At 38.2% G+C, this 27,284-nt stretch overlaps 5 protein-coding genes across 5 annotated transcripts; 2 read left to right on the plus strand and 3 right to left on the minus strand.

Annotated features, from left to right (window-relative positions):
* The first annotated feature begins 1,744 nt into the window (after positions 1-1,744).
* Positions 1,745-4,391, plus strand: LOC125189008 (lysine histidine transporter-like 8). The gene is made up of 5 exons (XM_048086173.2): positions 1,745-2,264; positions 2,357-2,493; positions 2,562-2,989; positions 3,446-3,577; positions 3,658-4,391. Exons 1-5 carry the CDS (start codon positions 1,876-1,878, stop codon positions 4,141-4,143), a joined length of 1,572 nt encoding a protein of 523 aa, XP_047942130.1. The 5' UTR covers positions 1,745-1,875; the 3' UTR covers positions 4,144-4,391.
* A 246-nt stretch (positions 4,392-4,637) lies between these two features.
* On the minus strand, positions 4,638-6,797 carry LOC125190575 (uncharacterized). The gene is made up of 4 exons (XM_048087905.2): positions 6,360-6,797; positions 6,160-6,270; positions 5,372-5,557; positions 4,638-4,993 (listed from the first exon to the last, which is right to left on the minus strand). Exons 1-4 carry the CDS (start codon positions 6,711-6,713, stop codon positions 4,700-4,702), a joined length of 945 nt encoding a protein of 314 aa, XP_047943862.1. The 5' UTR covers positions 6,714-6,797; the 3' UTR covers positions 4,638-4,699.
* Positions 6,798-16,797: 10,000 nt separating this feature from the next.
* LOC125187406 (L-ascorbate oxidase homolog) lies at positions 16,798-20,320 on the plus strand. The gene is made up of 8 exons (XM_048083994.2): positions 16,798-17,079; positions 17,411-17,520; positions 18,190-18,460; positions 18,543-18,645; positions 18,760-19,102; positions 19,182-19,550; positions 19,660-19,738; positions 19,984-20,320. Exons 1-8 carry the CDS (start codon positions 16,957-16,959, stop codon positions 20,182-20,184), a joined length of 1,599 nt encoding a protein of 532 aa, XP_047939951.1. The 5' UTR covers positions 16,798-16,956; the 3' UTR covers positions 20,185-20,320.
* Positions 20,321-20,508: 188 nt separating this feature from the next.
* Positions 20,509-23,309, minus strand: LOC125187405 (protein CYTOSOLIC ABA RECEPTOR KINASE 9-like). Its single transcript, XM_048083992.2, has 6 exons — positions 22,494-23,309; positions 22,305-22,414; positions 21,460-22,228; positions 21,097-21,336; positions 20,871-21,020; positions 20,509-20,776 (listed from the first exon to the last, which is right to left on the minus strand). Exons 1-6 carry the CDS (start codon positions 22,740-22,742, stop codon positions 20,660-20,662), a joined length of 1,635 nt encoding a protein of 544 aa, XP_047939949.1. The 5' UTR covers positions 22,743-23,309; the 3' UTR covers positions 20,509-20,659.
* Positions 23,310-23,444: 135 nt separating this feature from the next.
* LOC125187407 (coiled-coil protein) lies at positions 23,445-25,735 on the minus strand. The gene is made up of 3 exons (XM_048083995.2): positions 25,030-25,735; positions 24,541-24,660; positions 23,445-23,811 (listed from the first exon to the last, which is right to left on the minus strand). Exons 1-3 carry the CDS (start codon positions 25,585-25,587, stop codon positions 23,794-23,796), a joined length of 696 nt encoding a protein of 231 aa, XP_047939952.1. The 5' UTR covers positions 25,588-25,735; the 3' UTR covers positions 23,445-23,793.
* Between the last annotated feature and the right edge of the window lie 1,549 nt (positions 25,736-27,284).

Genomic DNA, 27,284 nt, shown 5'->3' on the forward strand with positions numbered 1-27,284 from the left:
ATCTCGGTTCCGGTTCTAACCGAGAACTGAAAGGTTTAAACCGGATAACCGTTATTTTCTAAATATTTAATTTTTATATATTTTTTTAATTTTATTATTTTGGTTTTACAAAAGTAAAAATTAGTTTGATGAATGCTGGTTTATATTGGTTTTGGACTTAGTTTTGTAGACTTTGTTGGAATTTTGGTTTTTTTATGATGGAATAGAATCATGGTTTTTACTTTTTATCCTTTTGATTTCATCACTTATTACTTAATGTATAATATTGCACTTGAGTTCGGTTTCTTCAATGGAACCGAATACCGAACCGATTGGTTCCTCGAGGAACCGAACCAACAAAGGGTTCGATTTCGATTCTGAATTTCAAAAAAAATGAAGTCGGTTAACTGGCTAATCGGTTCGGTCGGAATTGAACCGACCGAATTTCCACCCCAATAGAAATATTTTCTCGAGAAATTTGACCAATGTACTTTTTTATTCATATTGTCGTCAATTAGGACATGATTAAATTATGCTATTAATAGTAATATAACATAAAATACAAATAAAATAGAATAATGCTAATATAAAAACAACATCATGACTCGGATTTATTCAAAGTGGTTGTCCGAGGTGATTTAAATGTTTTTTTTCTATACAACTCATAATATTTTTATAAAAAATATATGGCGTTCGGTTATAACACAAAATTTGAGATGGACTTGTGATGTGAAGCTTCTCTCTCTGCTTGTGTTTGTGACATGATTCCAATTTTATCATTTTATTTCCCCTCTATCTCATAAAAGAAATAAGTACACTACTTTCTTCATTCAATAATTCAACTTATGTACCTAATCTTTGTTTTTATCCTGCCACAAAATCATCACTAACTCTTTGATGGCTGTATTTTGTCATTGGAAACATTATTAATCAACAATAATTGTAAATAGTTACTTTCTTTTATCTTCTTTCCCGTCAACTTGTGGTTTATTTACTTTTTCTTTTCTCACTATTGGTTGAATTAAATTCGTAATATTCAAACATTGATGACCAGAATAAGTTATAGTATTATACTATTTAAATGGAGAACTAGACTGAGTGCATCACATAATGGGTTGATGAGTCTTGGATTTATTTTATTTTTTTGGCTTACAACTGCTACATACTCAAAGTGCACTCTAGCTAGTTAAATCTTGGTTTTCTTGTAATTGGCAGCAAATTATATAAGATTGATATTACCACATTATAAGATTTTTGTGTAATTTTGAATGTGTTGTTTGGATTATTCAGTCAATGTTCAATGCTCATCCAAAAAAATTGAGCGAGACCTCTTAGTTTAAATATCTTTTATTTAGATCAGAAAATGACAAAAATATATATAAAAAAAAACAATTTAAATAAAATAACACTCATGATACAACTAGTAATGCATTTCCCATATTCTTTTCGTAAACAAAGATAGCCCCCCAAACACGACCTTGTCCTTGTATGTGAAAACAATAGCATGTTTCCACGCAAATTCAGTATAATAAAAAGGGCCAACAGCATAAGCAGCCAGCCAATTTCGTAAATTCCATACTTGCTTTATTTCGTCAAAATCAACTAAAAAATTGGTCAACTTACACACACTAACCACCTATTTTTCAATTATTAAATGCTCAACTATACAATTATTCAATTCAATTACACACCCCCACACATCTAAAATACTCCACCCCATTTTAATCAAACCAGCTTTATCCTAAAAAATCAAATTAAAACACCTTAGCACACCATCTCTATAAATGCACCCTCATATTTTCCACAAAGCTTGTGACTTTGTGAGGAAATAGAAATTAGCCACCCCTACAATATTTCAATAATCACACACACTCACCAACACAAGAGAAGCCAAAAATGGGTGACCACCATCCGGCACATGGTGAGACGGAGTCCGTAAATTCGGCTCCGATAACCCCACGGCCGATGTCCGTGGCTCCGACCCCTCCTATCGTGTCGCTCCCTCCCTCGCAGTTCCACTCGCCCTCCCTCACCCGATCGCCCCTCCTCACCCCGGGCGGCACCAACCGCAAAACGCCACGAATCCGGACGCCACGTTTCATCACCCCATTGGGCAGCCCCCTTAGAAAGGCCATCAAGCTCACCAAACTCGACCCCCAAGATGCTTGGCTCCCGATCACCGAGTCAAGAAATGGAAATGCTTATTATGCAGCTTATCACACTTTGTGCTCCGGAATTGGGATCCAAGCTCTAGTCTTGCCTGTCGCTTTCACCATCCTTGGCTGGTAAAATCAATCATATAAATATAGTTACACATATTCATCAAATTTAGTATGGTTTGATTAAATTGATGTTGTGTAATTTACTAATTTTATAGGGCATGGGGCGTTATTGGCTTGACTTTGGCTTTCATTTGGCAACTATACACACTCTATTTACTTGTGCACATCCACGAATCTACCGAAGATGGAATCCGTTACAGCCGATATATGCAATTAGCTAGTGCAACTTTTGGTATGTCACGTGAAATACTATTTTTACAAAATTCGTGTATACATATTTATTTTATTTTAAATAAATAGGTGATAGGCTAGCGAAGTTTCTAGCGTCTTTTCCGATCATGTACCTCTCCGGTGGGACGTGCGTGGCGCTGATCGTGATAGGCGGTGCGACCTCAAAGATGTTCTACGAGACGATTTGTGGGGCCGGGTGCACTTCGAAGCCATTGACGACCGTGGAGTGGTACCTGGTGTTCACGTGCGTGGCGGTGCTTCTGTCTCAGCTTCCGAACTTGAACTCGATCGCCGGGGTGTCGCTGGTCGGGTCGCTCACCGCGGTCGGGTACTGCACCGCGATTTGGGCGGTGTCCGTGGCGGAGGGCAGGCTGCCGAACGTCAACTACAACCCGGTCCGGTCCAAGACGGAAATTTCCAAGATTTTTGATGTGTTGAATGCACTTGGGATCATTGCTTTTGCTTTCAGAGGCCACAATCTCATTCTTGAAATTCAGGTCATTATTTCATGCCATAACTCCACTCTTCCATTTTTCTCTTGAATTTAATGTTTCCTGAATATTCTCCAAGTTTGAAATTTAATGCATGATCACTGATTTTGGCTGATTTAGGCTCATAATGGGACTTTGGGCGAATTGCCATTTAATTAGCCTACATATTTGACTCAATATCTCGATTCTATCATTATTTTCTGTTATATGGATTTGAATTAAAAACTACACATATCTCACATCAATGATGTCATAGCATATAAGTGATTAGTATGTAACTCAAATAAAATATGAATTAAAATCATAAGAAATCTTGACTTGTGACTTTGCGGCAGAATGGACTTTTCAACAACACATGTTTCATGGTTATTTGCAAAACTAATCCTCATTGCATTTCTGGTTTTTACTTTTTACACCAACTTCGACATTAGAATGTGTTAATAATTTCAAATATTTGCACAGGCCACCATGCCTTCCAGTGAGAAGCATCCATCAAGCATTCCAATGTGGAGAGGTGTGAAAGTTGCTTATACGTTAGTAGCGATGTGCTTGTTCCCGTTGGCAATCGGCGGATACTGGGCATACGGTGGCATGGTACATACATTTATTCTAGTTATATACCAAGTATTAAAAAAGAATTAAATCTGACTTTGATTTTGTGTGAAAATTGACAGATTCCACCAAACGGAGGTATGTTAGCGGCCCTGCTAGGGTTCCATAGCCGAGACGTTGCGCGGTCCGTATTGGGCCTGATAAGCTTCTTTGTCATAATAAATGCCATATGCTCTTTCCAATTATACGGAATGCCTATGTTCGACGACATGGAATCCGCTTACACCACGAGGTGCAAGAAGCCGGCGCCCTGGTGGCTCCGGGTGATCATTCGAGCAATGTTTGGGTTCGGATGCTTCTTTGTGGCTGTCGCTATCCCGTTCCTCGGGAGCGTGGCCGGGCTTGTTGGAGGGATCTCTCTACCGGTAACGTTGGCCTACCCGTGTTTCATGTGGCTGAAGATGAAGAAGCCCAAAACATATAGCCCATCTTGGTGGATCAACTGGTTTTTAGGTCTTCTTGGAATGGGCCTTAGTGCAATTTTGACTGCAGCTGGTCTGTATGTTGTGATTGACACCGGTGTCAAAGTTAGCTTCTTTAAGCCTTAGTAAATTATTTAATTATACTAAATAGCTTGATAGGAGGAGTTCAGGGGTAAAAAATTAATCTCTCTCTTTATATATAAAAGTTACCTTCTTCTATTTTTTGAAAAAATGCTTTTGGGGTGATGTTTGTTTTCTTGTAATTTGATTTTTTTTTTCACTTTGGGAAATATTGAATTACGTAGATTGTTAGTAGGTTTTGGGAGACAATCATTGTATTTGTTAAATGTAATATGAAGTTACTTTTATGTCAATTTTCTCCTTTTGGCCATTAATTACCCTGGTTATTTGGTTCTTTTAGTATCACTATGCGATTTATCAATATATTAAAGTATCGAAAATTGACACATGAAGTGTAAGGGAAAAACATAGGTTCGGGTTCTATCGTGGATGCTCTATGTCACGGGTGTCGTGTGTGACCTCGTCAGTGGAACGACGACCTTATCGATGGATCCCTTAATAAGGGCTCAAACTTAACTTTTCTTTACCAAGAATGCAAGGGCCAGAGAAGAATATTTGCATATATAAATATGGTCACTACTACAAACTAGTAATATATCTCCTAATGATAAACACAAGAATCAGACTTGATCATACTAAGTGGCTTGCCCAAATGGTTACCTCTAAGGCTAACTTCACACATAACTTTTCTGTAGAACTTGGGCTTCACCAGTCTTCCTAAGATGTATGCCCTCGATCTTATTACAAAGCTTAGGTTCAGTGGCACCGACATGTCGTCCACACGCCCCTTAGCAACATCCAGAGCCGCTATCCCTCCATAGAGGGGCACCTGCCGCCCCTGAACCACTGCAATCACTTTCCTTTCACTCTTCCTCGACTGATAGAACTTCGCCATCTGCTCCTCAAAATTATCACAAACACGAACCACTTAGTAGTTTTCGATTAATTTTGAGCATTGTCACAAATAAGGTAGCATTAAGTTTTCCCACTCTTTCTAATATTAAGACCATACTAGTATATGGACATACACAACTTTTTGCCGTAGTTTCTAGAAATGGAAACTAATCGACCACCTGCGAAATGACACATCGAACGCAAGAACAATACAAAACAGTTAAGAGCTGCATGTCACTATTTCATAACCAATTCAGCCATGGACACACCACATTGCCATGAAAGCTAGCATTAAAAACAGCATCCACACAAACGCGTGCCCTAGCTAATCTCATGTCGATAAAGTACGAGAGTGAAACAAGGGACGAGGGCAACTCACATGGCCGGACGCGAGCTTGAGGTCGAAGTAGTGAAGCTCGAGGGGGGTGGAGGTGACGTGGACGCCAAAGAAGGTGGCTGGATTGCGATAGAAGATCTTGACCGTCGAATTCAAGGTGAGCATATCCGTTGGTACCCCACTGGCATCCATCCCAGCTTGTACATAAAAATTCTCAAACAAAATGTTCTGTCCACACCATATCATCACACTACTCAGTTTTCAATAAATGGATACACACTGAAACAGACCTTTGCAGTTGGTGATAGTAACATATCAGCACCAATCCTTATCACTTAGTATACTGAATTATTTTGATGCTTCCAACAAAATTAAATTCTACTCACATTATTCCAAAATTGTAAAATCCAATCTATTCACATCATTACAATTCAATCATGTATCTGAAGCAGTATTTTTAGTTCAAAATTTGTAGACTTGATGTGCCCCTTTTTCAAGTTAGGGTTACCAAAAAAAAGGGTGTTCCATTGCTTTTAACCAGTGGAGTAAAAATCCTTTCTTTACGCTTCTCCACTTATGAAAAGCTATTGACCGTTGGAACTACTCATATAACCCACTATACACAATATGAGAACTCGGAGAGCGAGTTAACTCAGTAAGGTCAAGTAACGACAAGAGACCAAAACACCAAACAACAACAACAAACAAACAAACACAAAAAGTGAATCTTGACACAATTTCTTGCTTCTTTTCAAGCATTCGAGGTCCACATTCACCGATCACGCATTCTTGCTCCAAAAACAGTAGACAAACTCGAAATCTAAACTAACCTTAACAAGAATCTTGGGCTTGTAAGCAAAACTCGCCGCCCAAAGAATCAAAGAGAAAATGGTGAACAGCACCACAAATGAGAGCAGAAAGCACGCCACGTAGAACCTCACCTGCAAATCAAAATTAAGCGAAATGGAAAATTAGTTTACTAATTCACATTTAATTGAAAGACAATTGACAAAGATCTCATTTTTTTCACCTGGCCGCCGTCCTCTCTCTCATCCTCACCCTCTCCCTCCTCGCCGCCTTCCGCCTCCGGGCCGTCGTCGTCGTACTTGAGGTGCATTCGGCGCCAGCCGGAGGAGTGGCGGGGGTTCTTGAGGGAGGCGGAGAAGCGGGAGGTGGAGGACTCGCGGGAGTGGTGGATGGGGGAGCAGTGGTAGTGGAAGTGGTGGTGGGCGGGGGAGGCGAAGGGGCTGGAGCCGTACGACATCTTCTCGAGGTCGTGGTGAGAGTGGGAAGGGCTCTGCACGTAGTAGAGGGGCCGCGGCGGCGAGGAGGCGTCGAGGCTCGTCACCTCGGAGTCGGATTTTACGTGCATTGCTACGCCCATTCAAGAGAGGGAGAGAGAGATGATTTGAATTGTTGTCTTCTGTTTTAATACGCTTTTTTAGAAAGTGGAAATAAATGTTTTTTGTGTTTGGATAATTTGATGGGTTTGTTTGTCTCTAAATGTTTGCGTGTGAATTCAAATAGTACTACTATATTTCTATTATCTAATCTTATGATATATTTATATTCTACACAATTGCTGAAATTTAAATTGTAATTATATGATTTTATACATTGAATTTAAATTTTCTTTGAAATTATTGAAATCTCGATTATAGTAGTACTAGTAGTATAATTTTGCTAACAAAATGTATTCAAGCTTAATTTAATGCTGACAAAGCCATTTCAAAATAAGATCTTTGATCGATTATTTTGGTTTTTAATATTGAGTTCGTCGACAACCTACACTACATTTTATACGTCACATCTCCATTTTCATCATATCATGACGCCTATGACCCATACTCTGCTTCAATAAATTTAATTTTTTAATTATCATTTACTACTAGTACTATTTTATAAAATTAAATAACACTATAAAATTTGAATTAAAAAATTTGTAAATAATACATCCTCATTCCTAAGGCTAAATTACTTGCAATATGTATATTACATTTCGGGTCTCAACTTACTCCTATCATTTCTTCTTTTGATAAAAATTTATTTTTTCTTTTAGTTTACTAGTATATTAGTACTTCGGATCTTTTTTACTCTACTAGTAATATTTTATTTTCCTTATACTACTTTATTCTGTCACTAATATTTAAATATCAATTTTTAATTTTGTACTTAATAGAAAATTAGACTTCAAGTATCTTAGAGCGAGGGAGTAGATAATTTAAATTAAAATTTAGATTAATATATACTAGTTTTAATAAAATTTTATTAATATAATAGCTTAATAGATGATGATGCATAATTATTAATTGTGCAATATAAAATCAAACTTATGAACAATTCAAGATTTTATGCTATTACTTTTTGATTACATACATATATTTAGGAGTATATGTCTCACTTATATATTACTCCTTCCGTTCCATAGTAACAAAGTCTTCCGTTCCATAGTAACAAAGTCATTTTGTCATTTTGGTACGTTCCATACTAATAGAGTCATTTCTCTTTTTAGTAAAAGTCAATACATTTTTCCACACCTACTTTACTTTTTCTTACCTTTTTCATTTTCCACTTTACTATCTCTTTACTTAATTCACCTAACACAAATTTTCTTAATCTTCGTGCCGAAAAAAACGCCTCCATTACTATGGAACGGAGGGAATATTAGTTTTATATTCCCTCCGTTCCATAGTAGTAATAGAGTCATTTTGTCATTTTAGTACGTTCCATAGTAATAGAGTCATTTCTCTTTTTAGTAAAAGTCAACACATTTTTCCACACCTACTTTACTATCTCTTACTTTTTTCTCTCTTTATCTCTCTACCTTTTTCATTTTTCACTTTATTCTCTTTTTACTTAACTCATCTAAGAGCATCCTTAACCCTGACCCGGATTTGGGCCGCAAATCCCCTCCACGTCATCATTCCCTCAAATTAGGGGTTTCAGGCCACAACTCCATTAACACCGCAGGCCACAACTCGGGCCACAACTCAGGCCACAACTATTCATTTCACAACATATTTTAATCGTAAAATAGAATACGTTGAACAATTAAAACCGGGAAAATTCATTGTTCAGTCAGAAAATAGGAAATGAAAATTACAAATCCTAGAAAAAAAAAATTACCAATACTAGAGAAAGAAAATTACCAAACCTAGAAAAAAGAAAATTACAAATCCTAGAAAAAAGAACTACTTTTTCTTCATTTGTGCGCGAAGGTATTCGATCATCTCACGGTGCAATTCGAGCTCGTACTCCGACATTCTCGAGGTATCCCTCGATGTCAACTCCGTCAGCTGGCCCATCCGCAACGTAGTACTCATATCCGACATAGAGTCTGATATCTTGTCCAATGAAGGATTGGGTGGCGGCGGCGGCATAGCGGAGTAGCTCGCAGTTGCCTTCCCCTTTGCTTTCCTCTTTGCCACCTTTGTGCCTATCGAACGGCTTACAGTACCAGGAGATGAGAGGAAGAAGTCATCGTTTGTCACGTTGAGGTCGATTGGCGGACCTCCTCCGCTCGAAGTGTAGTGTCCGGCGGCGACTTTGGTTCTCTTCGCCGCCGCTTCAGCCCCACCAGTGTACTTCGGGCTCTTCTCGACAAGCTTCCAAACGTTGAAGTACTTGAAGTGCTTCTTCCCGTCAGCGAAGTAATCTGCCTTGGCCTTGTCCACAAGGTCCATCTCGTTGTGCCCGCTCGGCCACATCCGGACTACGTTAGTCCACTTGCCATTCCACTTGTTAATCTCCTTCTGCACCCGACCCCAATGCCTGCGTAGCTTCACGTAGGTACGCTCAAACGAGCCTTCGGGTCGACCAGCGTTGTACTTATCCGCAATCCGCTGCCAGAACGCTTTGCCGCTTTGCTGGTTGCCGATCACAGTGTCCTTGGAGACGTCGACATAGTTCTTGGCTAGCCACATTGTCTCCTGCGGGCTGTACTTCTTCGGCCCATCCTCATCGGCAACCTTGCCCTTGCCCCTCTGTGGAGCTGGCTCCATATCGCTGATATTGTACTCATCAGTGCTAACTGGCGATTCCATGTCCACATTGGTAGGCAGCCCGGGACTAGGCGTTGCATTTGGATCGGGTGTCGGCGGCACTTGCCAGTTCTGGGAGTTCACGAAATCGTCCATCTGGCGTTGGTCGCTGTTAAACCAATCCATAGAACTCAAAAAGTCTTGAAATGCTAGAGGATTGAGAGTGAGAGTTTGTGTGGAAGAGTTGCAAAAAATGAGCAAATATAGTGTATAAATAGAAAAACAAAAAATAAATAAATAAAAAATTGAAATTTCGTGGGGACTTGCGGCCCGGCCCGAACGCAATTAACGTCGGGACGGGCCGCATCCGCTGCGGCACGGGCACGCATAACACCGGCCGGGACGTGACTCGGGAGCGGCCCCGGGACGCAACTGCGTCCTCGGGACTGTCCCGGGCCGGGACGCACGGTGCTCCAATGCTGTTCTCGGGCCGAGACTCGCGATTTGCGGCCCGGCCCACCTGCGTTATTGATAGCTAACACAATTTTCTTAATCTCCGTGCCGAAAAGAAACGTCTTCATTTCTATGGAACAGAGGAAGTAATAAAATGTGAATGAAATAAGTTGGTGGAATATTGAGCCTACTTATCATTTACGATAAAAAATGAAATAGGACTCGCATTGTTGGACGGACCGAAATGGCTAAACATGACTCTTATTGTGGGACGAAGAGAGTAATTCATTCCACGAGAAGTTTGTAATTTTCGCAGTTATTTCATCCATAGTATTTTTGGCTAAATATGTAATGATTTGACACCTAATTTTAAACATGTGGAAATGTTATACTCCCTCCATCCACAAAAAATAGGACACATTTACCATTTTTGGCCGTCTACAAAAAATAAACTACATTCATTTATAGAAAGTTTTCAACAAATAATAACCATACACATCATTCCACTAACATTACTTCTCACTTACTTTTTCTTCTTTTCTCTTACTTTTTTCTCTTATCTCTTACTTTACCAATGTTACATTAAAACCTGTGTCATACACCAATTGCCCTATTTTTTGTGGACAGAGGGAATAAATGTTATCTCTCTTTGAGCAAATAGAATTCACTTCGGATCCGTTGGGCAAATGACCGTCTTTTGAAATATGGGCCACTTCAAATATATATAAGCCTTCAGCTAAGTAATACCCCATACGATACGGATGGTCGTTGACAGTGAAATCGATGGTTGGGCCTTTACCCTTGTAGCGCTAGTTGAAGAGATGCGATGAGTTTAGGACGTTGATATCGTTGTTTGACCCAACCACCGAAGTAAGAATGTCGGATCTAGAGTCGTTGGTCAACGATGGCTTCGAGGACCATCGTCGAGTGCATGCGTTTGTACTTACTTGTGAACTGGCTTCTCCACGTGGTCAGACAATTGTTCCACGCACAGTGCATACAATCTATGCTCCCCAACAATCTAGGAAATTTGTGCGTCCTATCGCGCAAATAAGCAGGGACTTGCAATCAACAACATTCGGCTTTCGCGAATAAGTGTTGCCGAAAGCACCCACAACTACCTTGCGGCTTGCACAACTTCTTTAGACACTCGCCTCCAGTTGTGTCAGTGACGTGGAGATACTCGTCGAAGATAACTGTCGCATCTACGTATGCCAACTGCCTAATTGCAGTCATGCATTTATGCAATGTCAATCAGCATGACCTACCGACCTGACACGCCCGACGCGTAGAGCGGGCGGGAGATCGGCTGAGGCAGTGCAATAGGGACGATCACCCGACCAATCGTGCATGAATAATTCCTAATTGTAGTTTGATAAGCAACAAGGAAGGGGAGTAGTTATGCATGACTAGTACCCTAATAAATTTCTTACATGGTGTGGGTGGTCTGTGGATGGGGTTCTGAATGTCAGATACCGTGAGGCGCCCAACGTTATCGGGCATTGTGAAAGTTTAAAGACATCTGCGACCAAAAGATTAAAAAGTGCGTTAAAAAGTGGAGCTATAATTTTATTATCCACGAAAATACGGCTTTTGAGCTAGATTCCATTTTTTTCTGAAATAGGAGTATACTATACATATAAAAATTTATCATCAAAATTCATTAATGATAACATAACAAATAAGCAGCTTATTGTGCATATGGTTAATGATTAGGGATTCTGTGTTCTAATAGCTGATTAGTGTATTAAGTCGCTTATGCTTATTTAATTACTTTGTTCTTTAATTCTGGGGCTGCGGGAATGGTTTGCAAAACGACTACCTGAATATTTTTAACAAAACTAAAATATTATAAACAACATTTTTTTTTTAATATGGTTTCTAAACCGTAAGCCGCACTCTGTTTATTTTACCATACTCACTTTTACTGGGGCTACGGAAAATGGTTTGCAAATGATTAAATAAAATGTTACTCCTGCAACTTTTTCTATTTTTTAATTAATATGGTTTCTAGGTTTGTTTTAAAATGACAACAACTCTTAAAGTGACACTGTTACACTACGTATCCTGTAATATTATAAACGCTACACAGTAATAGCCTAAACGCTAAACAACAATTTCTAGCGTATTGGATATTAATGGCTGAGAAAAAATTGTTGTAAATTACTATCTAGTGTATTGGATATTGATGGCCAAGAAACTTTACCCTTGAGCATTTTTTATAATTGTCACATGGCAGCCGATTATTCATCCACGGGTACAAATGATTAACTATAAATGGTGATATGGTGGTATTTTAAAAGGTATTCTCATTTTAAAGCTCCCTCGATTTCTAAGCTTAATTTCACATAACAAATTACATGGAGTAAAGAGAGAAAAAGATACACGCGCGAATCGAATTTTTTTGAGGCTGATCCCTTTGAGAGAGTGAAATAAAAATCCACCACAAAACTACGTTTCTTGTTTTCGTATTATTGGGCTTAACTTGATTAATCGGCCCATAGGAGAGCGATGAGGCCCAAAATAGAGGTATTTGAATACTATAATTTTTTTAATAAAAACATATTTAATTATTCATAATTATAATTGAATAAACGAATTACGACAAAACCAACAAAGATGCAAGAGTCAATTTTTTCCCGTTAAATTAACGATCAATAACGGTTTCTCATATATCTCCACAGTGACTCAAACTATTAATATGTTAGACAAGAAGAAACGTATTACAGACTAAATTATGTTTAGTAAGTTTTTAATAGCGTCATTTCAAATTTCTTACCTGCACACCGGAAAATGGAGGCAAGACATTAGCTTTCCGCAGGGAACTGCTCTAAATAGGTTATTTGTGTTAGTTTCAGATAATTCATTCATTTAATTATAACTATCGGTCTATAGAAGAAAAAATTAAGTAGTAAATGTTTGTGATTCGAAGTGTAAGAGTAAAAATGTATACACATGCATTGGGCTAACTGCTAAGACAGTTGTAGAACTAGGTGGAGTAAAGATATACGCACTTGTTTGGCCCAGTATTCGTTTGTGATTCAAATAACATATTTAAATACTATCCCATGTTTTATTTATTAGAATAGTTATCAAATATTACGATTTTAACATCATAATATTCATTTTCTATTCAAAATTATTTGATAATGATGTACTCTATAACATTCAATAAAATATTTGTTTATCAAAGATTAAAATAAAAGTCATTATAGAGAAACACAGATTAAATACGTGGAACTTGGGAGATTGGTCGCTTTACATTTGCAGATTAGTTTAGTGATGTGCCACTTTATGGACTTGAGAACAACTCTTTTTCTTTATTTTGTTATTCAAAACTTTTGAATTTATGGCCTACATTTGGAATTTGGATTTAGGTGTCTGGAACTTCGAATCATGCAATTATCGTGTTACCTTATGCTCTATCCGTCCGCCATTATGAGTCTTAGTTCATGACAACACAGATTTTAAAAATTGTTAAGAATATGGGTGAAAAGAAGTTAGTGGAATATGAGTCTCACTTGTATATACTCCGTATTAGTTTTACATGAAATATGAGTGGAAATAGTTAGTGGAATATGAGACCCTATTACTATTTATAGTAAAAGTGAATCGAGACTTCTATTCGTGGACAAACTAAAATGGATAAAAGAGACTTCTGTTCGCAGACGGAGAGAATATTATTATATGTTTATTACGTAAACATGTTGGGTATAGTTTCATGTATTATTCAACTATTTTAAAATTTTCTCCTTTAAAATTGAGAATCAAATATTCGAAATGTATTTTTATACTCCATTTATCTTATGTTACTCGCACTTTTTATTATAAGCCGTAAATTTGGGATTGGTTTTTTGGTATACTTAAATTAGTAATTTAAGTGTAGTGAGAAATCATTTTACGAGAAAGCACATAATTAACTTGAATAAGTATAATGAACCGAATATTTAGGTGGACTTGCAACTTAAAATAATATATTTAAATTGCAGTTTTTTGTTTCTAAAAATTATTCAAATATTAATTGATTTCCATGTCAATCCCATGATGATAAATGTTTTAATTATATACATTCATCACGTCAATTAAATGTTTAAGTGAACTCCAAGGATACACTAACATCTAAAATGAGATAGATATTTAGTTCCAATAGTACTCAAAAATCAATTCTATTTTCATTTTCTGAGAAAAAAATACCTATCTTTAGGTTTACATTAAACCAAAATCTAAAAGTTTTTCAAATTTTGTGAGTAAGAAAGACATGCATAATATAGAGAATATTTTTTTAAGTTTGAATTTAACGGAAATGATTAGAATAAAATTAATATTTAATATGAAATTTATGCTAAAATAGATTTGAGTTTAGTGCAATGGTTGGAGGTGCTATAATTAAGATACGAAAACGTACAAATACAAATGTTCATAGAGTATTTTAAATGGAAAGAAAAGTCAGCAAAAAAACTGGACAAAGCATAAGATATATAGCCACCGAGATTTAAGAAAGTTCCATACTTCCATGCTTCAGCTTATATTATATACATATATTAATTGAGATATAACCTCCATGATAATTATAAAATGCAAGTTGAAATACAAGTCAAATTAAGAATATAATAGTAGTATATCTTATCAATGTACAAGTTGTCAAACGCGTAACCCCAAATCCCAATCGTCTCACTGCTGATTGATTATATTTTACTACTACCATTCTGTCCAATAAACAATAGTATAATCTTACTAGTATTTTTATATTTATTTTTAGGGTGGTCTCACTATTTATTAATACATGAAATTATTAATTTTCCTCTACAACATAAAATAATACTCCTAGGGTCAAAGCGAAAACAAATCTTATATCAAAATTAAATTGAGAGGTGATTCATTAGATCAAAATATAATACTCCCTCCGTCCCTAAAAATTTGTCATTTATTTCTATTTTCGTCCGTCTCCAAAAATTTGTCGCCTTTTACTTTTTATCAATTTTGGTAGTGTTACATTCCACTAACTTTGTCTCACTCACATTTTAATACTATAAAACTAATATATAAAAATAGGACATAAATTCCATTAACTTTTTACTATATTTCTTAAAACTCATTTTCACTTTGGTAGTAAATCCCATATTCCACTAACTCACATTTTAATATAAAACTATTATATAGTAGTAGGTAGAACTAGCAGTATTCATTAACATTTTCAAACCACTTTCTATTACTCCATCTTTCTATAAAGAATATGCATTTTGGGTTTGACACAAATTTTAACGTAAAATGGGTAAAACAAGAGAGAAGTAGAGAGAAAAAGTAATAAAAGTATTTTTAGTGGAGAATGAGTACCACCTGAGAGTAAAGAGTTTCAAAATTAGAAAGTGTATATTCTTGTGGGATAGAGGGAGTATCATATTTGGTAGTAGACCTCGCATTCTACTAAATCATCCGTCCGCCAATAAATGTCTCATTTTTTTCTTTTTCATATATCCGTCAATGAATGTCTCATTTCATTTTTATCATATTTGGTAAGTGGACCTTATAATCTACTAACTCATTCTACTCACATTTTAATATAAAACCAATATATAAAAGTAGGTCACACATTCCACTAACTTTTGTATCCACTTTACTACATAAAGTCAAACAATTTCCTAAATTACGTACCGGTCAATTATGCATTTAATCATGGACAGAGAGAGTATATAAAAATAGGACCTACTTCCACTAACTTTTTCAAACCAAATTTTATTATATTTCTTAAAACTTGTGTCATATTATATGGTGACGAATTATTAGAGAGGGAGGGAATACTATAAAATAGGATTAAAGTGAAAACAAATCTTGTACTTGTGATTCAATAGATCAAAATATATATAGATAGTGGAAATTTAATTATTTCTTGTTCATTATCTACACACTGATAGGACATTTTGGGATAAAATGCAACTGACTTACGATTCTAAAATATACTCCAACATATTTTTTCAGGATTATATACAATGCACATATGTACAAAAAAATCAAGAGCCCCTATCATAGGAGTGCACGAAACCCCCTAATGAAATAAAATAAAATGTAACAATATTTTAAAAAATATCACACATAAAATTAAAATGAGAAGTCTCCTGTGAAATCGCTTCACTTCTAGTGTAGATGTGTCCAGATATTCGAGTAACATATTTGTCATTTTATTTTATGTGCAATATATGTGATTGGATAATGTTTTAAATCTGAATTCTGTTGAATCTGAAATATAAGTTGAGTAATAGTATATGTTAAACACTCCCATAACCAAATGACTATAAATAAAAAGTTGGGAAACCAACAAAAGCTACAAACTTATAACTGTAAAAGCCTAACAAATTTAGATAAAATCCACATGCAAATTCCGTGTGCCCCGTCTATGATCACGGACGCGCTAGATTTCCAGCTATAAGCCCAAATATATATAACAATTAGGAAAATCAAAATAAATACTAAATAAACAAATGGAAATTACATATTGATTTCACACTGATACATGTGACTTTGACGCGTACGATACCATATCATCTTAGTCAACTCTTTACATTACAATTCGCGTTCAATAATGAGTTTTGGTAATTAATTCAATTGAGATATTAAACGTATATGATTAAATTGTTTCGATGCATAATATTCACATGCCAAATTATAATGTCTGAAAAAGAAAGTGAATCTTGATCACGTCACACCATTTTCGAAACTAGGAATTCGATCTATAATTACCAAAACTAATACTAAAAGGTGTATTCATATCTTGACATTAATTAAGATTATTAATTAATGTGTATTTACTAAAATATTATTGTTTTTGGCATTGTAGATTTCGTTATGGTGCGTGGAATTAGAAATGAAATAATCCAACACGGGAGGTATAGCTATGCAATAAACTATTGTACGTTGTGCAAAGGTATTTGTACAATTGGGACGTGGGGTATGGGTTTTGGTGGTCTAAACCCACCGCTACGCTATCTATTTCTTGACGCCTTTTGTTTGTTGATTTCACACACATTACATTTTCAACTCGTCTACTAATGCCATTCTGTTTCCAGTTCATCTCCATTCATAATTTAACTTCTTTCTCATCCTCCTATTTATATCAACCCTTCACAAATCCAACCTCACAACCCTCAACTTTGGTTCCTTCATTCATTCATTACGATTGTAAACAAGTCCTTGTAAAAAATGTTGCATATCCTGGTTTTGATTCTGTGTGTGGTCGGAGGCGTGAGAGCCGAGGATCCTTACAGATTCTTCACTTGGAACATCACTTACGGTGACATTTACCCTTTAGGTGTTCGACAACAGGTGTGTATATATCTACATTTATGCATAACAATATCTTGTACATTGCTTTGATCTTATTTTTGTCAAAAAATCACCTCTTTTATGTTCGTGTCGTGTATTATCATGCGAACTGCACATATAGACCTGCCTTTATCTAAAAAATGAAAAATATATCGTCGTTATTACGCATGATGTCGTGCTCCATTTGAAAAATGGTTATATGTGGTCGCTAAATATTGCACTAGTGTGCCATTGCATGACTATTCGAGAAAGGGTGAAATAAACTGTTTATGCATGTATTCATATGTGCGGATATAAATATTTAACTTTTATTTAAATTTTTCATTTTCAGGGGATTTTGATAAATGGGCAATTTCCAGGACCTGATATCTATTCAGTCACAAACGATAACATTATAATCAACGTTTTCAACAATTTGCCAGAGCCATTCCTCCTCTCATGGTAAGTTAGTAACAATTTAATAAAATATTTTTTTTTAGTTTTAATCTTTATAAATTAAAACTATTTTTATAGCAATCGTGATACACATAACGTGGAATAAATTGTAAGTATAATGTAGTCCGTTTGTTATATGCAATTTAAATTGATTATTTCAACAGCACGCCTTTAATTTAATATCAATAATTACTCTCAAGTGTGAAAGTGGGCTGTCTAATTAGGCATGCAAGTTGCATAAATTATTAATTTATAGTTAACCTTTGTAGGACTGCGCGTTACGTAAAGAATGTGCTTTGTCACAATCTAAGTCTTAATGCTTTTAATATATAGTACTAATATAGGCATCTCTCTCTCTAAGTTTGCTAAAATATAATTAAGGGCTGCGCGTTACATGTATTAATATAGACCTCTTAATATACATAAAGTAAAAACTACTCCGTACATAAAATTAATTTGCTTTTATCACAATTAAGTCTAACCAACTGCATTTTTAGCTTGGTCGTGCTTATTTGATGATCACACACACTTGAAAGATTTTCACTATAAAAATAAACTTAAAATGCATGCACGTTACACTGATCCCCAAACTAAAGTCAATTAAATAAAATAAATAATTTTGAAATAATGTTAATTACAATTGCACACCTTGTGATATTCCTACTGTGGAGTCAGGAGTGGGGTCCAGCAACGGAAGAACTCGTTCCAAGACGGAGTATACGGGACAACATGTCCGATCCCTCCGGGCAAGAACTTCACCTACACAATGCAAATGAAAGATCAAATCGGCAGCTTCTACTACTTCCCATCTCTCGCTTTCCACAAAGCCGCCGGTGGATTTGGCGCCATCCGCATCCTCAGCCGCCCCAGAATCCCCGTCCCCTTCCCCGAACCCCACGCCGACTACACGATCCTTATCGGCGATTGGTACAAAGCCAACCACAAGGTCTCATAATCTTAATATTTTGCATCATGCATTCTTGTATTTGGAGTTGCAATTACTTAACTTCCATCCTCCAAAATGGCAGGTGTTGCAGTCGGTTCTAGACTCTGGGAAAATGCTCGCTTTCCCAGACGCCCTTCTCATCAATGGGAACGCTGGAAACAACACAAAGTTTACGCTCGAACAAGGTACGCCTAAATTGAGTTTTACATATTAAGTAAGTTTGAGTTTTAAATTGGAGACGTCCTAAAATAATAAATTGAGATATTACTCCTAAACAAGACTTTTTATTAATTATGCAGGGAAAACATACAGGCTGAGAATATCAAATGTGGGATTGAGAAACTCACTGAATTTCAGAATCCAAGGGCACAGCATGAAGCTGGTTGAAGTGGAAGGCACGCACACAGTGCAGACCATGCTGTCCTCGCTGGACGTCCACGTAGGCCAGTCCTACTCCGTCCTCGTCACCGCCGACCAGCCCCCTCAAGACTACCACATTGCCGTCTCCACCCGCTTCTCCTCCCCCGTCCTCACCTCCACCGCCGTCCTCCACTACTCCACCTCCCGAACCCCTGCCTCCGGCCCTCTTCCCCCCGCCCCTGAAGACGTTCAATGGTCCCTCAACCAGGCCCGTTCCATCAGGTCATACATATGGGTGCTATTTTTTTTAACTACAACCAAAATTTACAATATATTTTTCTGCGTCCGCCCTTTCTAACAGGACTAATCTGACGGCGAGTGGACCGAGGCCGAATCCGCAAGGATCATACCACTACGGCCAAATCAACGTATCGAGGACTATTAGGGTAGGCAACACACCCGGCTTGCTCAACGGCAAGCAGCGCTATGCTGTGAACGGCGTGTCTTTTGTGGCAGCCGACACGCCCCTCAAGCTGGCGGACTACTTCAACATCGACGGGGTGTTCCGCGTCGGGAGCATCCCGGACTCCCCTCCCGTCTCGCGAGACATCCGCAACGACACGGCAGTGATGGGAGCTGACTACAGAGCCTTTGTTGAGATTGTGTTTGAGAACAGAGAAAACATCTTGCAGAGCTGGCATCTTGATGGATACTCTTTCTTTGTAGTAGGGTAAGCTCCCTATTAACTCATCTCATTTCTTTTGCCACATTTATTTAACTTAAGATCAATTACACTATGAAAAAGGAGATTCTCATTTATTTTTGCACATTTTTTGCAGGATGGATGCAGGTTCTTGGACACCAGATAGCAAGAAACAGTACAATCTTCAAGATGCTGTTTTCCGCTCTACAATACAGGTTAGAATATTCTATAATCCAGATTCATAATGTGCCATTTTTAGTACTATAAACTAAGGTTATTTGTTACATAAACATTCATCTAATTGAGTGAAATCATAGTCTTACTTAACCTATCTCATTGCATTTGTAATCTATTCGATTCCCTGTTTGGACTTGTTTGTACTGTTTCATTGTATTTTTACCTTACAAGATTTTGCATTTTAGCATATGGGACTTATATATTTGGAACTGTTTCAACGCAGGTTTATCCCAAGTCTTGGACAGCAATCTATGTTGCACTAGACAATGTAGGAATGTGGAACCTTAGGTCTGAGTACTGGGCTCGACAGTACCTCGGACAGCAGTTTTATCTCCGTGTCTATACACCGGTCAAGTCCACCAGAGACGAGTATCTCATTCCTTCCAACGCCCTTCTCTGTGGGAGAGCTGCCGGCAGAAGCTAGTACATAGTAATGCCACTTGTATAACCTTAAAAGTATAGCTTCAAAATGCACCTACTCACAGTCTCATTCTTTGTATTTCTTCAAAATAAGTCATGTAAGAAAAAGCTATATAAGTTTGAAATATTCCATTCTTTAATTATCATGTTTCATGTTGTGTAGTGTATCAATTCTTGAATTCACAATCGAGTAGTTTTCTCTGTACATCTTCAAAATAAGTTATGTAATGTAAGAAAATGTTACATATGTATGTAATCTTTCATTCTTTTTAGTCCTAATACTAGCAAGAGAAATATGTCGTCTACAACGTGCTAAAATTCGTATTGCTCGACAGAAAACAGACATCATATTTCACGACACAACAGAAGATACAGCATAGTACGACAAAAACTGAATGAATCAGTACACTCATACATATGCACTTGAAATCGAAAAGAGAAACTAGAGTTCATCATCTATAGGCTACATCACCAGAACCCTACTGGGCATGCCTGCTTAAGTCCCTCTCATTCCCGGGATCCATTTGCACGAGAAGATCCCCACTCCTTTTCTGGATATCTAACACGTGATTTGGCTCTGCGAGGAATTCTAGGATCTGCCAAGAAACAGAAGTAGCTCATTAAAATTTTCCGATTTCTTTTGTAATGGGCGCTGTTCTACTAACATGATCAAAAGAGCAGATGATGTACCATCTTCATTGTTGGCCTCCTAGAAGACGAATGCAAGAGACACAGGCGTGCTACGATCATCATGGCTTTCATCTCATCATCATTGTACTCTTCGTTTAGGCTGGGATCAATAAGGCGTTCGTATACACCACATGTCAGCAGAGACCTTGCCTGTAATTTTCGTCAGCAGTCTTGATAAGGTGATAAAAAAAATTGAACATGTTGGCTCAAAATTCAATTTAATTACCCAAAGAATTAGACTTGCTTCATTTGATGCTTGATTTGTTCTAGTAGCTTCTTTCCCAGTTATCAGTTCCAACAGCAAAATCCCATAAGCATACACATCTACCTTCTCATCAACTTTGCCATACATTATGTACTCCGGGGCTAAGTATCTGAACGTCTCGACTACATGAGCCGGCCTTCTGTATGTAGTGGATCGACTGGCTGACGACAGATTGACTATTGCAGCTCCAAAATCAGACAGCTGGAAAACCAAAACCAAAGTACTTACAAAGATAAACTATAGAGAACTTTTCCCTTTTGTTTTGAAGAAACTTTAGTCTTAAAAAAGAAATATCACAATGTTCAAGTATACTGTAAATCTTACTAGTGGCCTTCCATCTTCTTGAAGGAGGATATTTGATGAGTTGATATCAGTATGTATAATCGAAGGATGGCATGAATGAAGGTACTCCAACGCCTTAGCCACACCAAGTGCAACTTGCATTCTCTCACACCATTTCAACTGGTCAAGCTTTTGCTTGAGGCTTGAATCGCTTAAGCTGTAAACGACTGCACGCATTTCTTTACAGTTACAATATCCAAGGATTTGAACTATGTTTTCATGATTCAAGCCACTCAAAACCTCCTCTTCTCGAAGAAAAACTTCTTCAGCCTCATGGGAGCCCGAGTCTCCGAGAACCTTCACTGTCACTGCCTGGCCGTTTCCAAGAACCCCCTTATAGAGCCGACTGTTTGGACCTTCCCCAATCAACATATCAGCACCAAAACTTCCCGTAGCATGCTTGAGTTCTTTGTACGTGAAGCACCTGTCACGGCCTCTCATTTCCACAATGACCGATCTTTGGAACAATGTTGGAGACAAATTTCCACTCTGGGATTGCTCTGAAGTTGAAGGTGCTGTTGATGAGGATGGCATGGACCAAGATTTCCTGACTTGAGGCCTGGACATATGTGGATCGGAGCTGCTGGATTCTGATAAAGACGACACAAATGTTCGACAAACTCTGGAGCTGGATCCTTGCTGTGAGGTCCCCATCTGTTGTAATATGACTTTCCCTCCACTGCCCATTATCAGAAGCTTGCACGTAGGAGGCAAAGCTTTCAGGCATTTGGCAACAGTTGTACTTTCCGGGCTGCTTAAATAAAACCGTTAGAACGTAGTGTGGTTTGGGTGGTTGAGTTGGTGGTGGTGGAGAGTAAGAAAATTACCAGCCGCTGCTGCATCCAACAGCAAGGATAGTTGCAAATGTTACTCTAACTTGGTGTGCTAGCTCTGCTATATAGCAGCTTCCACTACAAATCTTGACTTCAAAATCCACCTTATTACAACATAAAATGAATCAAACAAATATGTCTAAAACTTTCACTATGAACAAGAAGCAAAGAAAAGATTCCAACCTGCTTTGATTTGCAGATATCTTCATACATGTGGAATGTATTGGCATCAAAGGCATCATCTTGGTGCTGCTGAACATGAACTGCAAGCACGCTGTCCCCACGCACAACGACCAACTGGAGCAACCTCAACAAAACTTGTCTACTGCAAGTATCAGATTTCAAGCCAACAATGATTCTTCTTCTTCTGCTCACTGACTTGCTCCCGAGCCGCCCCAGAATCCCTCGAGTCATTCTCAAGTTTCCATCCATAACACGCAGTCGATATTTCTGCTAAAAACAACCATCCCATTGCAGGAAATATCACTTCAGCTCTAGACTAGGCTTGAAAATCTGCCAAACTGCTGTGAGATTTTTCAAATTAGGGAGAGCTGATATTGATAACTGTGGACCCTATGCTTAAATTTGCTGTTGGTTTAAGCATTTAGTGTGATGTCTGGCTGGAAATTGATAACATAAAAAACAAGTAATGCAGCTAACTGCCTTCACTGAAATTGAATAAATCATAACTTCTGTAGTGAAATTAAATAAATTAGCATGCAAACACCGTCTTCTTCTCTAGATTCCTCCATTATTGTTAGGCACGACCATTATTGTTGTCCTTGATAGCCAAACGACAGGGGACTTTCATTAATGATCCAGCCCAAACACCCAAAACCACATTGTTTCGAAGCTCTCTTCACGACACTACCCAACACGACATGATACAAGCACGTTAGAGGAGCACCAGTGGAAGGGATCAAAGGATGAGGCAAGACCACAACAGCAAACTTATTTATTGATCTCGACCTTTGGGGCTGAGTTCAATTGGTTGTATACACAACAGTTTTCACATAATGCTGAAATAATTGCATCTGCACAGGCACAGCATCCGCATAACTGTGAAAACTGTATCACTTAACTCTCTCTCTCTCTCTCTCTCTCTCTCTCTCACACACACACACACACAGGAAGTGGAAATGCAAGTTGATGTAGTAGTAGATACAAACAGACAATCTCTTTCAAGAGAAGTAGCTAATTTTACAAATAAACCACGCAGACAAATTCTGTAAAGCAAGAGGTCAATTGGGATGCATTCACATAAACATACATGGTTGTATTTAAAATGGTTTTTACATAGTTCGCTTTATTATCTCAATCTACTGCATCGAGCTGAGATGGAACACTGCAAATTTGGTGGAGGAGGTGGAGGCGGCCCAAGCTGTCTCGCATAGTCATCAACATACTCACACAGATATGAAACATCAGCTTATTTGCACAAGTCCCAGAGAAAACTCATTGGGCTTCTAATGAAAAGACACGCCTACGCCTTCTCAGCTACCTGCACATTCAGATCGAGCAAGAGTAAGTTGCAGTAATTTTATTTAGCATTAACATCTAGGGTAACACAAAGGCTCGAAAAAAGACACCGTATTTACTATTTAGGCACTCAACACATAAGTGGGATTTTTCTGTTCTTCATGACAAGCCAACCAATGCAATAAGATAAAAGAAATCCCAATACATGATACAACAATTTTTCATCTAAGAACTTTCCTTTATTGAAGGCAATACTCCAATTGTAACTCCAAAACTAATTTGTTCAGATGAAGCATCTTATCCAAAGTTGTGTAATATAATACACACAGCAGCAAAAATACAATTTCTTAAAACGGTTTGTTCAGGCTTGTGATTCAAGTAGTGAAACAAAATCACTGTGTTTAATCACGAAAGCATTTCAAATTTATCATTACACACTCATTACTCAAGGCAACTTTTAATCATTTATTTGTCTAACCACATTCAAACATGAGAATACATTTAACTTTAACAAGGATAAACTTCATGAGAATAAACATAACATCAGAACAAGGATTTGGCATATAATTAAATAATTAACTGACCATGACAATTCCACCCAAAACAACTAGAATCATTCAATTACAAATTTACAGTTAACATTCCTAATAACTTGTTCTCATCCACATGCAATAGAAATCTAGCTAAAGATAACATGCGTATAAATCTTGCAATTATTGCAATCTCATTTTCAAGTAAAATTGGTTTTCACCTGGTTAAGAGGGTTGTCAGGAGATTTCTTCCAGAGTTTCCAAATCATATCCTTGTATTGAGTGTGCGTTAGACCCGGCTTCTCCGCTTTCAACTTTGGGAGCTCAGCTTCTTCAAAAGCCTGCAGACATAAACAACACATCAAAACGTAAACAAAGAATAGCTCAACTCAGTAGGCTATGATCAACTTCAAAAACCACATATTGCTGTAACAATGCAATATGAGCTTATATTAGCTCAAACAACCAATTCCCCTCAAACACCACTCAGAAAAAGAACATAATTACCTTATTTCCATTCAAATCACATATCTAAAGCAGTTAATTCGGCTGAATTCAGAATTCTAACTCTTAAGTCTAATTCCAATTCGAATAATCATACAAATAAAAAAAACCACAAATCAATCATGCTAATCCGGCCAAAATAAGAATCACTCTAAATCTGATTCAAATCGGCATTCAAATCAAGAGAATTCACCAATCAACCCTACCTTAAACGAGGCCTTGAGCCTCTTCTCCGGATGTTTGTCCACCGGCAAACTATCCACAATAGTCATCCGCGCAAGCGCTTCATCAACCGACCTCGCCTCGATAATCGAATCATCGCGATTGGTGTTCTCCACGCTCACCATCCTTTCGTACTCCTCCTCCTTCGCCGTCCGGCTCTGCTTCCTCTTATCCTCCTCCGCGCGACGCTGCAACGCCGCCTGCTCCTGCTCCCTCCGACGGATCAGCTCCGCCTCCGTCACCTTCGGCAGGGGCACCCCGACCCTATTCGCCTTCTTATCCGGCTTGGTGAGGCTCTTCTCCAGCTCCTTCTCCTCCAGCTCCGCCAATCGGCGCGCCTCGGCTTTCCGCGCGTTCGCCTCGGCTCGTTTCTCGGCTTCCTCCTCCCGCTTCTTCGCCGCTTTCGGCTTATTTGCCTCGGCTTCCCGCCAGTACTGCTCTTCCTTCTCCTTCTCCACGCGCTCCTTCCGCTCAGACTCGGTTGCGCTCCTCCGTGCCCTAGCTGCTTCGGCTTTGCTGTTCACACCCATTTTCTTCGGCATTTTCGACGATTAAACCTGCTTTTCACAACAAAATTTCGACAAATTTGTGCCAATCTATCAGATGATTATTTTGATTGGAAATTAGGAATTGCGATTCGAATCGGATTGAACCGAACGCATATAAGAATATCGACTACGGATCAGAATTTGGGGTAATAAATATTTCCACGATGTTTTAATTGATGTTTTAATTGAGTATAAAATATTTTAAATTAACAAATACTTTCTTCGTCCCAGTTTTATAGTCACTTTTTGCCATAAAAGTCCGTTCCACGTTTATAGTCATATTTAGAATTTGCCATATTTGAACATCAAATTTTACCCCATTATTCACTAAAATTACACTCAAATGTCATTATCAGGACAAAAATAAATCACAAAATAAATCAAAAACATAAAATCCCTTAACCCCACCCCCAACTCCCCCAACCCCCCATTTGACTTTCACTTCTCTCTCACTCCACCTACCCGTCTCTCTCTATTCCTAATCTAAGGAACCCTAATCGGCTCCTACTATATTCGCCGATCTAAATCCGACGATTACTCCATCACTGTTCGCTTGTCATGGCCGATGAGTGGGATGATTTGCCGGAGTTTGAATCGTTGCCGTCTTTCGATACACCTCCCGGAACCCTAATCGTCCCTGATACACCACCGGAAGTCATTGCACGGTGGGAAATCGAACGAGCGGTAGATTTTTACCACCGATCGGGAAATCGACGACGATTTGAGGGCGTGGACGGGTCTGAGGTCGTCGAAGACACTGAGATTCCCCCACCGGCTGAGGTCTTCGACGGATCTGAAACCCAGCCAACGTCCATGGGCTTTGACGTGTCTGAACGTCAACCACCGTTCCAGCCCTATGAAGACTCTGAAACGCAGGCTCCGTCAGAGGGCTTTCATGGATCTGAACGTTCACCGCCGTTCCAGCCCTATGAAGACTCTGAAACGCAGGCTCCGTCGGAGGGCTTTGACGGCCCTGAACGTCCACCGCCGTTCAATCCCTATGCAGACTCAGAAACGCCTGAACCATCACTCACCTTTGACGCATCAGAACCTCAACCACAATCTTCATTAAAGGTGGAGTACACCGAGAATGAAAAAGCAATGTTGTTGATCTTGTTGCCTAGCATGAAAGATCTCCTCTAATCTGTGAGTATTTTTTCAATTATAAGCCACCCCCTGTGTAGGGTTTGGAGGCTGTTTCAGTTGAATTGATTGAGGGTTATTGTTGCCTTGACTGTGGTGGTTTGTTTGATACTCCATGATGAAATTTTTCTGATGAATTACATGTAATAATCTGTGTTATTCACTGCATTGGTTGATTTGTTGTGAACTTAGCCACCCCTTAGATGGTTTGGAGGCTCTGATTTGCTCTGTGGCTCCTCTGTGATGAGGCTTTTCTGAGAGTGTTGTATGCTAAGCTATGATTGCTCTGTATTGGTTGGTTTTTTGTGAACTAAGCCACCCCTTTGATGGTTTGGAGGCTTTGATTTGCAAATTTGTTGTCATTGGTTGGTTTGTTGGCTCTGATTGTATGTTTACTCCTCTGTGATGAAGCTTTTCTGAGAGTGTTGTATGCTTAGCTATGATTGCTCTGTATTGGTTGGTTTTTTAGTGAACTAAGCCACCCTTAGATGGTTTGAAAGCTCTGATTTGCTCTGTGGCTCCTCTGTGATGAAGCTTTTCTGAGAGTG

Source organism: Salvia hispanica, chromosome 5 (genome assembly GCF_029641045.1).
Source record: "Salvia hispanica isolate PSC_SH4W2 chromosome 5, Shi_PSC_v1, whole genome shotgun sequence".
Taxonomy (NCBI): domain Eukaryota; kingdom Viridiplantae; phylum Streptophyta; class Magnoliopsida; order Lamiales; family Lamiaceae; genus Salvia; species Salvia hispanica.